This window comes from Panicum hallii, chromosome 6 (genome assembly GCF_002211085.1).
Source record: "Panicum hallii strain FIL2 chromosome 6, PHallii_v3.1, whole genome shotgun sequence".
Classification (NCBI taxonomy): domain Eukaryota; kingdom Viridiplantae; phylum Streptophyta; class Magnoliopsida; order Poales; family Poaceae; genus Panicum; species Panicum hallii.
The window spans coordinates 25000853-25013103 of NC_038047.1; the positions used below are offsets into that span (position 1 = coordinate 25000853).

At 51.1% G+C, this 12251-nt stretch overlaps 1 protein-coding gene across 1 annotated transcript; it reads left to right on the top strand.

Annotated features, from left to right (window-relative positions):
* The first annotated feature begins 6920 nt into the window (after positions 1 to 6920).
* LOC112898173 (vegetative cell wall protein gp1-like) lies at positions 6921 to 9491 on the top strand. Its single transcript, XM_025966554.1, has 3 exons — positions 6921 to 7685; positions 8717 to 8997; positions 9092 to 9491. The coding sequence occupies exons 1-3, from the start codon at positions 6921 to 6923 to the stop codon at positions 9489 to 9491; spliced, it is 1446 nt and encodes a 481-aa protein (XP_025822339.1).
* Positions 9492 to 12251: the final 2760 nt, after the last annotated feature.

Below are 12251 nucleotides of genomic sequence, written 5' to 3' on the forward strand. Positions count from 1 at the left end.
TGTGATTTTTGATTTGTAGCTTACTTAGGTCATGTATAAGCTAGCGTAAAAATTTCAAGCTTAGTACTATTTTGTAGTTTAAGTTCTTTTGAACTTGTGCAAATTAAATTTAAAGTAGTTTGAATTTATTTAAACATGATCCTGTAGTTTAATTGTTTAGAACCTTTTTATCATAACCTAAATTGCTGATGATTAGCTCATAATTAAATTTCCCAAGAATTTGTAGTTTTATTTACTCAGGATTTGAATTTAAATTTGAAGTTTGAGTTTAAATTCAAATGTGTTAGTTTCTGTTTTCAGAAAATTATGAGAAATTCACAATAAATTTATTTATTGAAGATAAGCTTAACTATAAAGACACAAGGTTAGAACCTTTATAGTTTTAAAATTAAAAATACAATTTGATAACTTAATTCAATAAAATAAGATAATTGGATTAAAATAACCATAATGAGTTTATATTCAAACCCCCTTGCTTCATGAGTTTATATTGATTAATTTGTTGGATTGCAACTTTATCATGAAATAAAATCTTTAACTCAAGCACCATCTCACTTAAATCAGTGCATACCATGTGGAATCGACGATGCTCGACGACGGAAACTACGAGCTAGTCCTGGAACAAGACCAAGGGTTTTCTGAAGACCCAATAAACATCGCCGAGACTCTAACTGAAGCCCCGAACCCAAGTTCGGAAGTCTCTGACACTCCTACCCCCAACCCCACTCAAGAAGGCAAGCCCCAATGCATCACCCAGTATTTCAATTTATTACAATTCTACATATATATTATGTATCTTGCATTACGTCTAGGAGTTGAAATGAAACCCTAGATGCATTGAATCTTAGGAACCATTGTATTGTACCTGAGTCCTTATCGCATAGACGCTCTGCTAATAGGACCGGTAGAAGTCGAGTTATTTCCTGTCGCTCGCGCGCTATAGGAGTTGATTGCTTACTATTCTGCAATCACTATAAGGATGATGGACAGGGTCATGTGCTGTATCATGACCTGGAGGTTTACCCTATCTGTTTTGTTAAAAGTTGATAAGGTCGCAGTGTGTGGTAGTGGTGGCTAAGCATTTCAAAGTACTAGCCACATGCTGCGAAATATGGTAAAGCGGTAAGCCTAGTACCTGAATGGCCCGGCAAATGGACATGTCTCCACCACTCGATCATTTTAATTTCTGTTGAATACACGCACCAACGTATGGGAGTACATTCTGCATAGCAGACAAGAGTACGATCATGTAGTCACGCTACAAACGTATGTCCTGCACAATTGGTGTGCGTACGGTCCTGCAGTCGCTTGTGGTGGCCCTGATCCATAACTCGGAATATGAGGGAAACGGTTGCTTCGGAACGATCTTTGGATGTTCCAAGCGTGTGAGTTAGGTTTACCTTGCAAGGGTGAAATTCGATTCAAAAACGTCTGTCTCTTGCGGAAATTGAGACTGCTTATTCCTTCTGCCACATAGAGTAAGAAATGTAACTATTGATGGAATAATCCTGATGAATGCTAATCTCTACCTAGCTTGCCTAGTGTAGGTGCTTACCTAGAATGAATAATCAAATTAGAATTTGAAAGCTAAAATTTGAAAGTAGATCATACTCTTTGTTGCTTTTCAGCTGAACTGAAACCCAGAACCATTTCAGGCCTTCGTGAGTCTAAGTACGGGCTAAGTATACCCAATCCCGGGTAAGCCTTGCTGAGTATTAGTATACTCAGTCTTGCTAGTCTATCTTTCAAGTATGACCTTCGAGAACCCCACGGATAACCCAGCATGGCCAACTTCTGTTCCTTTTGGCTGGTCCGTGGAGTGGGATCCGTCCCCGGCTGGCAGTGACCCTCTTGAGTGACACCAAGATTTGGGCTGAGTACGATTTCAACCTTCACGACTTGCGTAGCTACGTGTTTATTTTCCTTCCGCTGTGAACTTGGACAAGCTGTGTAGCTTGTCATGTTAAGCACTGTTTGTATAAGTTTACATTAAATTTGAACAAGGTTTGTAATAATATTTGCGTTTCCGTAAATTAAAAAGTTGATGAGCTGTACTGTGATTGTAAACTCGCTTTCGTGCGAGGTAAACCTGCTTCGATCCTGTTGAACCGTGGTTGTATCGGGCGGAGACCCGATAGACCAATGGGTTGTTCCGTTTAAAGTGCATTGAGTTAGTATCGGCTGATTAGCGATGACTAGCGCACTTGAGCCGGAATAATTCAGGCGGTTCTGCCACAAGTTCATCCTCTTCAACTCGTACGCCATGTGCGGGTTGGTGCCGCCGATCTCCTCCTTCTTCCTCCTGCTCCTGGAGGAGTTCGGCCTCCAGCTTCAGCACCTCACCCCCCACTCCGTCCTCCTCGTGGCGGTCTTCGCCCATTTCATGGAGATGTTCATGGGGCTCCGTCCCTGCACCGCCATCTTCAGTCATTTTTACGCCCTGGTCGGGTCTGGGAGGAGCAAGCGCGAGGTCGGTGCCTACTACTTCCAGCTCCGGCAAGGGACAGCCGACTCCTACATCAGCGCCTTCTCCAGCGCCAAGTGGGAGGACTGGCGTGATGGCTGGGTCATCGCCAAGACCGACGCCAACGAACGCCTGGAGCTGCCAACGGAAAGGTCCATGAGCGATCGCAGCACCTGGAAGGCCAAGCCGTCGCTGCCGACGGAGCTCGACCCGGTCCTTAACCGGGTCAAGGATCTGGCGAAGGGCGGCCTGACGTCCATGATGGTGCTGGGCGAATTCCTAAGGCGTCGCATTGCCCCCTTGCAGTAGCGGTCCAGGATGGCCTGTATGTACACGGGGCCAAACGACTACTGCAGGATCGTGCGCGGGCCTGGCGCCGATTTCACCAGGGCGGAACTGGAGGTCACGATCTGGGGGATGACTGGCGAGGCATTCAGCCTGGAGTCACTGGTCCTCCCGAGCGGGATCAAGGCCCAGTGCGAGGACTAGGCATTGCGGTCAGCGGTCCTGGCGTCGATGCCGACCCTTGACGAGGGTGGCCTGGCGGTCCGGCAGGTGGGAAGCGACCCCAATCGTGGGATCCATATCCCCGGTGCCTCACCCGACCACCAGCAACGTGCCCGCCAAGGTCCCGGCGGTCCCAGCCACGGAGGTCCGGACCCCGCCAGGAGAGGAAAAGGGAAAGAACTGGAGCTGGAGCGCCACCACAAGCAGAGTGTGGGCGCCACCCCGGCCCAGAGAGACGACGAGGCGCGGGGAGCAGCCACCGCCCGGAGCGGTCAGTGTGGCAGAACCAACCTGAATTATACCGGCTCAAGTACGCGAGTCCAATCCTGAGGGCTCCAACGTGCTTCAAACGGTATAATCCCTTGGCCTGTCGGGTAACGTCCCGATAAACCACCGATACACAGGATCAAATAAGGTTACCTCACACGAAGGTGAGTCCAGAGATACAATCACCATCATATTTTACATCACAGAGGATTACATGACAAGAGTTTCCAAAAGAAGTATGAAGTTTCAAATCTAGAGAGAACATTACAAACTTTTAAAGTTAAGGTTCTTAGCAGCGGAAAACATACGCGACGATTCCTAACACGTCGTCCAGGCGGATGCCATGCTAAGCCCGGGCACGACATCACTCGATATCACCAGTGCTGGCCGGGGACGAATCCCATTCCACGGACCAATCATCTGGAAGAGCATAGGGCCAAGATAGGGAAGAGTAGGATCTTCAAAGGCTTTACCTGAAAAATATAAAACTAGCAAGACTGAGTATACTAATACTCAGCAAGGCTTACCCGGGATTGGGTATACTTTAGCCCATAGCTAGACTCATGAAGGCATTGTAAAGGCTCTGGGTTTATTTTCAGCTGAAAAGTAACAAAGAGTATGAACTATTTTCAAGTTTTAGCTTTCATCTTCTAGTTGAGTATTTATTCTAGATTAGCACCTACACTAAGCAAGCAAGGTAGTGATTATCATCCATCAAGATTATCCATCATTAGTTCCACTTTTTACTCAATGTGGTAAAAGGGATAAGCAATCTCAATCTTCGTGAGAGGCGGACGATTCGAATCGAATTTAACCTTGCAAGGTAAACCTAACACACACGCTTGGAAGATCCAACGATCGTTCCGAAGCAACCGTTTGCCTTTCATTCCGGGTCGTGGATCAGGTCCACCACAAACGACTGCAGGACCGTACGCACACCCAATGTGTACAGGACATACGTCTGTAGCGCGACTACAAAAACCGTATTCCTGTCTGCCTTTGCAGAACGTACTCCCGCACGTCGGTGCGTGAAAAGAACCAAATTAATCGAGTGGTGGGAGGTATGTCCACTTGCCGGGCCGATTGGTTACTAGGCTTACCGCTTACCATATTTCGCGGCATGTGGCTAGTACTTTCAAAAACTTAGCCACCACTACCACATAGATCGACCTTATCAACTTTTAACGAAACAGACAGGGTAAACTTCCAGGTCATGACACAGCACATGACCCTGTCCATCATCCTTATAGTAGTTGCAGAAATGTAAACATGCAACTCCTATATCGCGCGAGTGACAGGAAATCACTCGACTTCTACCGGTCCTATTTAGCAGAGCGTCTAAACGATAAGGACTCGGGTTCAATACATTGGATTCCTAAGAGATCATGCAACTAGGGTTTCATCTCAACTCCTAGACTTAATGCATAAGAATAGATAAATAAATATAGATTGCAGTGTAAATAAAGTAGTGGGATATGTCCGGGGCTTGCCTTTATTGGTGGGTCTGAAGTCAGAAATGTTAATATCTTCCGAACTTTGGTTCGGGGCTTCAGATACTCCTTTGGTGATATTCATTTGGTCTTCAGGAACATCCTCCGTAGACTTCGGGGAGATCTCGTAGGTACCGTTGCCGATGTAGTCGCATCTATATGTAATGCAACACCACATTCAAAGCGTGCACTTGAAGCTATTTCACCTCACAACAAAGTTGCAATCCAACACTCCTTTAACATATTACTCACATAACAATCAAAGATTTGCAACTAAACTTGGATAGAGCTTTTGGTGGACAACTGATTAGAATCGGCTACTCGTTGGAGATTACAACAGAGCCGATTGGAACAACAAGGGTTTAGCCGAGATGTGCCAAGTTATTAACCTAGGTAATTAGGTGTGGTTATATCGACTCGACTACGTCAGCACAATAATTGAGTGACGTACAGCCGATTGGGGTGTGTTAAGGGTATATGATCGATAGGTATAAAACCGACCTCTCAGTCGATAAATCGACTGATAGAAGTGTGTGGATATGGATTGGGCAACTAAGGATCGATCGGCCGTGTTTGACCGATACGGAAAACAACTAGAATCGGCTTGGATCGGCCGATAACAAGAACCTTAAGATCGTGGGTGTCTCTTCGATACATCGACTCTGTGCAGTCGATATAGAACAGAACAAAAGAATCGTATCGGCAGTAGCCGATACTAGAAAGGTAACAACCATATCAGCTAATCGGTCGATGATGGAAGTATCGACTGACAGCTGTTACACAGAAACATCCTAGACTCAAGGAAAGCGGATGCTTAGCAGCTGAACTGATAGCCAACGCTGAAGCAGAGCTGCAGAGATGTTTTGGCTAAGCAACAGATACACAAGAACTAACGAGGATCCTTATACGACAAGGAACTTAAAGAAGCAGCAATCAAGGCGAGGACAACGCCTTGATGGTAGGGATATGAGCATTCGTATAACAGGATTAACTAAACATCACACATCTCTATTTAAAACATATATCTTATAATTATTTCTCAGCTATAGCACATGCATACAATATAAAGCACAATAGAACATTCATTCCCTAATATTTGACCTAAACCACACATCAAAGATTTTCAACTAACAAGTACAACTTAAAACTTGTAGGATTTGACTTAGGATTTCAAACAAAGCTGATTTTATATTTTTATGAACTTCCTACGAAAATCTATGAAATGTAGAAGTTCATCGATTTGAAATACAGAAAGCTTTGGAAATTTTACAAAGAACACCCTAGAATTTTTCCTAAAACGTAGTAATTAAGTCCCTGGTCGGGAAAACAGATAATAGGAAGTTAACGACGACATTCCGGCAAAGGAATCGCCGGCATTAAGAAGATTCAGTGGATTAGGGCAAACCTTGGTTGTGGAGAAGAACGGATGAAAAGTGAATTCCCGTGGCGAACAGGATCGGTGAAGAGAAAAGCTCGACGATGACGAGATCCCGTGGATAACGAAGAAGTTCGCCGGGAAGGGTTGTCGTGGGTGGAAGATGGCCTGTTGCCTTGTACACGCACGCGCTTGCTGAATCGAGTCGAGCCGGTCACCGGTAGAGCACTCTCGCTCGTATCCGAGGACGTGCTAGTCCAAATCCGTCCGGACCTTCGCTTTCGCCTCGCCGCGCCACGCTCGCCCTCTCTGCCTCGACTTCCGCACGGATGAAAGGAACTCGTCGTGCGTGGCTCCTCCGAGCTCGTTGCATCCGGTCGCCACCTCCGCTTTGCCGCCTTTCCTTTCGGCTTGCCGCTCCTCGTGTATCTACTGAGCGAGCGAGCTCGTGTCCTCGACACGACCACTCTTGCACCATCAGAGATCATTGGGGCGTAGTTAGGGCCGATGTCACCGTGTTCCTACATCTCGCGCAGAAACACTTCACCACAACTCCTCCGGCGCGTGTCGTTGCTCGGCACGTCGTACTCCAACATCACCTGCTCATGTCCATAGGTCTGCTCTGCTCCGGCCGTTCAACAGCTGCCCACACCGCCAACGCCCGTACGCCACCGCGCGCACACTCGCGCCACTCGCTCGGTGCCGCTCACATTCCTGCCGCTCCAGCACCTGCGCCGGCTCTCCAGCACACGAGCTCCTGCATCGCCTAAACCATGTCGCTCTCGCTCTCGTGCTCGCTTGACGCCAGTGCCCGCACATGCCTATGCCCGCGTCGCGCGCGCTCACTCCGAGCCGCAATCGCACGCTTATACTGGCCCAGTGCTATTGCTCTACCTCCGCGCTCCACCCTGTACGCCGCCAGTGCGCTTTCGTTCGCGAGCCGCAGCCGGCCACCGTGGTGCCGTCGCTCACCCGCCCGAACCGCAGCCGCGCGCGCTCTCACGGCCAGTGCCCGCCAGCACTTCACCGCCTGCATCTGGCCGAGCCGCACGCGCCCCGCCTGGCCTGCCTCTGCTCGACCACAACCACCCGCGTGCGCCCGCGCTTGTGTCTGGCCACCGTCTGCCCAAGCCGCCGGCACCCGCATCCGCCCGGCGCCTGCTTCGCGCCACCTGCATCCGCCCGCCGAGCTGCCCGCTCGCTCGCCTGGGCCGCAACCGCCCGAGCGCCGCCAACGCTCCCGCCTTGGGCCACCGCCACCCCGCCTGCTGCTTGGGCCGCGGCCGCCTGCCGCACGCCCCGCGCACTGCCGCCGCCCAGCCTCGCGCGCGTGGACCGCTCGCCAGTGCTGCCGCCCAGCACCAGCGCCGCCTCCTGCTCGTTCCGCTTCCGCGCGCAGCACCGCGCCTGGCCGCTGCCGCCAGCCTCCGCGCGCTCCAGTGCCTGCGCGCCGCTCGGCCCGCGCCGCCTGGCCCTGCCGCACACCAAGCCGCCCAGCACCAGCGCCTCCCGCGCAGCGCTCGCACGCGCGCGCCCCCGGGCCGCTGCCCCTGCGCTCGCCTGGCGCCTGCTCCCACGCGCCGTGCGCCGCTGGCCAGCCGCTGGCCTGCCTCCCGCTTGCGCGCCTGGGCTGCCAGCCGCGCGCCCTGCGCGCTCGCGCTCGGGCCGTCGCCCGCCCGGCCCTGAGCGCCCGCCGCCTACGCTTGCTGCCTGCTCCGGTCGGTGGAGGAGAGAGGGGAGGAACAAAAAAGAAAGGAGCAGAGAGGTGCTGCCGGCCAAGAAACAAAGAAGCGCCAGGGAGAAGATAAGGCAGAGAGAGAAAGAACAGAAGAGAAAGGGAAACAGGATTTTCCAAGGACCTTTGCGTAAATATAGAAAACTACAGGGGCCTGACTGTAAAACAAAATTTCCCGTCGATTTAAAACCCGAATGAAGAAATGCCCAAAACGAAAGTTGGAGAGTTTTTCAAACTCTACAACCTTGCTTTAGGGCCCAATTTCAAAAACTCAAAATTTACATTTTTATATGTGAATCTTTGAACAAAAGTCGGATTTGAATTGCTTTTGTCCTAGAAATGTATTTCATAAAATTTCAGGACTTAAATGCAAGCATTTATGACACGTCATAATGACGGGATAGAATCGTCATAATGATTGGATAGACATGTCATGATGACTTGCACTTTTTACACTTTAGTCCTAAGTAATTTTGAAAGTTACTTTTGTAAATCAGAAACTTGCATAAAAGTACTTGTATTTTTATAAAATTACATAAATATCCTTATTTTTACCATTTTACCCAAAATTTTTACACAATTCAACACTTGCATTGCTAATGCAACTTTTGGATAAATATATATATATATATTTACAAGGGATAAATGAGAAAAGCATATTTACAAACCATCCTCTACTCATTTTGAAATTACCTTTATCTAGGTACATTTTGCAAAAACAACCCTAAGTTTTTCTGTAATTACAAAAATACCCTTTTTATTTGCACTTTAAATTTTCAAAAGCTTCACATAAACACACATAAGCTTTATACAAACAAACACATATTTCACACTAACAAAATACATGCCTGGCATTACAAACACACAAACTGTCACAGTCAGGAGGAGGGGTCCAGGTCCCGGAGGCTCCAGCGCTGCGACGGCTCCTTCGTGGGGGACCCGGCCCCCAAGCGCCAGAAGACGACGGAGGTGGAGGGGCAGAGCAGCTCTTGGGCTCCGCCACCTCCGCCGCAACAGCGGCAGCCGCAGGAGATTCCACCACCGCCGCCAACGACGCGGCGCCCAGTGACACCGCCACCACCATCGGAGCCAGGGCCACAAGCGCCACCCCCGCCGCCAGGAGCGCCAGCGGCGGGAGTCCCCCTAATCGCTCGGGGAGGTTGGGAGTGGTTTGACTTCGAGTAAGCAGCCTTCTTAGAGTTTTTCTTTGCTCCATTTAATTTCTGGGCCCTAACCTCGTTAATGTGTGCCAGGCCCCTTTCTTCAGACATGCCCAGCGTGCCTGCCGGCGATGCGCCAGCTGAGGGGTCCGGCCCCCAGCCAGCTCCATCGTCCCCTGTTGGGAAGTCGGCGACAACACCAGCAGGGGCTCCGCCCACACCTGCACCGGTAGAGTCCAGACCCGGAGGTCCGGAGCCAGAGGTCACACCCCCAAGGCCCGAAGCCGCACCTCAGGAGGAGGCTGCTCGACCTGCTACGACAGCCGAGGCACCAGCAGCGGCGGCGGCACCGGACACCATGGCGGAGGCCTCTCCGGCAGAGCCAGCAGCAGAGGAGGCTGTGGCAGCGGCAGAGGCAGCAGTGCTGGAGGCCGCGGAGGTCGCCAGCACCGCCACACCACCTGCGCAGGAGAAGGAGCCGGAGGTGGTGTAAGGGAGGCACCTTCTTCCGAGCCCAGCGGAGGTCCCTCTCCCCTGCCTCCTGATCAAGACCCAACAGGCACTGGAGGAGATGGAGGCGGGCTTCCGCCGGGAGTGGGAGAAGCTGGAGGCGGAGCGCCTCCGCCTCTCGGACTGGGAGCGTCGCCTGGGGGACCGCATCAAGACAGTCTCAGCCCGCTACGCCGGGGAGTGCGTCCAGCTCGTGCAGGAGCGCGACGATCTGCAGGAGCAGCTGCAGAAGGTCCTTGAGCGGGAGGCGGCAGCTGCCCAGTGGGAGAGAGCGGCCGTCCAGCGGGAGGTGAAGGCCATCGAGTGGGAGCTCGCGGCGGAGAAGAAGATGAGCGCGGCGGAGGGGAGGACGAAGATCGTCCTCGAGTTGACCAACCACACCAAGGTGGTAATGGAGCTGATCAAGATGCAGCAAGCTGCCCTTGCGGAACGGGAGGCGGCTGTGGTGGAGGGAGAGACCAACCTCACCGTCCACCAAGAGGAGTTGGCAGCCCAGACCCGGGCGCTCCAGGAGCAGGAGGCATCCCTCCCGACGAGGGAGGCCAAGGTGGAGGAGTACCTGGCAGAGCGGAGCGCCAGCATCGACCGGATTGTGAGGTGGGCCGGTGAAGTGAACCCCTCCCTGGATGCACTTGGGCTAAGCCCCATTCGGGTCGCAGAGGCCCCACCCTCACTTGGCGCTATCTTCTCAGTGCTGGACTCTGCTGCCGAGCGTTTGCGACACATGGAGTCCGCTATCTTCGACCTCCTGGAGACGGAAGGGCGGGCGGTCGCCCGAGAAATGGCGGAGTACATTCTTACCTACTTCTGGAGTCATGACCCCGCCTTCCAACTGACTCCAGTTCTGGTTGGCCCCATCCGGGCGACGGTGGCCGCTGCACAGGAAGGAGTGCAGGAGGCGGCGGATGTGGCAGAACCTACCTGAATTACACCGGCTCAAATACGCAAGTCCTCTCTCAAGGGCTCCAATGTACTTCAAACGGTGTAATCCCTTGGCCTGTCGGGTAGCGTTCCGATAAACCACCGTTACAGGATCAAATAAGATTACCTCACACGAAGGTGAGTCCAGAGATACAATTACCATCATATTTTACATTACAGACACTTATATTACAAGAGTTTGCAGAGTAAATATAAGTGCTGGAGTGCTAGGAGTTTATTACAAACCAGTTAAACATTCGAGTTTACAACAGCGGAAATTAAAGTACGATAACTATACACGTCGCCAGTATCAACATCATGCTAAGCCCGAGCATGACATTACTCGTTAGGATCGGTGTTGGCCGGGGACGGGTCCCATTCCACAGACCAACCATCAGGCAAAGCATAGGGCTAAGGCGTGGGGAGAGTAGGGTCTTCAGGAATATTACCTGAAACAAAACATAAAGCAAGGCTGAGTATTCTAATACTCAGCAAGACTTACCCGGTATTGGGTATACTTAGCCCATAACTAGACCATGCAGGCTTTGCAAAAGATTCAGGGTTTAGCTTTTGCTGAAAAGCAATAAAGAGTAGGTCCTTATTTTATATTTTAGCTTTCAAGTTCTAGTTCATTTCACCATTCTAGGTAAGCACTTACAACTACTCAAGCAAGGTAGAGTCTTTAAAGCATACATCCGCATTACTTATGAATAACATCGCTCTTGTAACCATCCTTGCAAGGTAAACCTAACTCACACGCTTGGAACACCAACAGGTCGTTCCGAAGCAACCGTTTGCCTTTCATTCCGGGTCGTGGAACAATGCCACCACAAGCGACTGCTGGACCATACACACATCCAATGTGCAGGACATACGTCTGTAGCGCGACTACATGACCGTATTCCTGTCTGCTCTGCAGAACGTATTCTCACAGTCGGTGCGTGTAAACATAAAATAAAAGTCGAGTGGTGGGAGACGAGTCCACTTGCCGGGCCGATTGGTTACTAGGCTTACCGCTTACCATATTTCGTGGCATGTGGCTAGTACTTTCAAACGCTTATCTGCCACTACCACACACTGCGACCTTATCCAAATTCATCAACACAGACGGGGTATCACTTCCTTCCATGAATTTTACACATAACCCCGTCCGTCATCCTTATAGTGATTGCAGGAATGAAGATAATCAATTCCTATATCGCGCGAGTGACAGGAAATCACTCGACTTCTATCGGTCCTATTAGCATAGCACTAGTCGGACTCAGGTTCTAATGTTCAGTACATTGGTTCCTAGAGATATGCATCTAGGGTTTCATTACAATTCCTAGACTTAATGCATAAATATAGATAAATACGTATAGGTTGCAGTGTAAAGAAAGTAATGGGATATGTCCGGGGCTTGCCTTCACTGGCGGGGCTGGGGGCCGGGGTGGCTGGAGGAGGGCCGACGACGGTGACAGTAACTTGCCAATGGTGGCAGTGGTGCTCCGGCGAGCTCCGGCGAGCGGGGTCGATGGGGAACAGGTGGAGAAGCTTCAAGGGGCTGGGGGCAAGCGATTTTGGGGGTCAGCTCGAGAGAAGAGAGACCGGAGGGGCGAGCTCGGCGTGGGGTGGTTGAGCAGCAACAATGGAGGGCAACGGTGGTTTCTGGTAGTGCGACCGTGAGCTAGAACCGGCCTTTTATAGGCTGTAGAGATAGAGGAGAGTGGAAAGGGCGCAATGCCACGGCCCTGGGTGGCTGCGTTGACGCGGTGGGCGGTGAGCAGAAGTGCCGGCAAGACCGGGCGGCACTGGCAGTGTCGTGGCACTCGGCGAGGGGGTC

Bases quoted from the DNA above. Each gene is read 5' to 3' on its own strand.
- LOC112898173 (XM_025966554.1), top strand. From the start codon at position 6,921: ATGCCTATGCCCGCGTCGCGCGCGCTCACTCCGAGCCGCAATCGCACG. The intron at 7,686-8,716 runs GTGCGCCGCTGG...AAACTGTCACAG, and splicing joins GGCGCCTGCTCCCACGCGCC to TCAGGAGGAGGGGTCCAGGT. The intron at 8,998-9,091 runs GTTGGGAGTGGT...AATGTGTGCCAG, and splicing joins CCCCCTAATCGCTCGGGGAG to GCCCCTTTCTTCAGACATGC.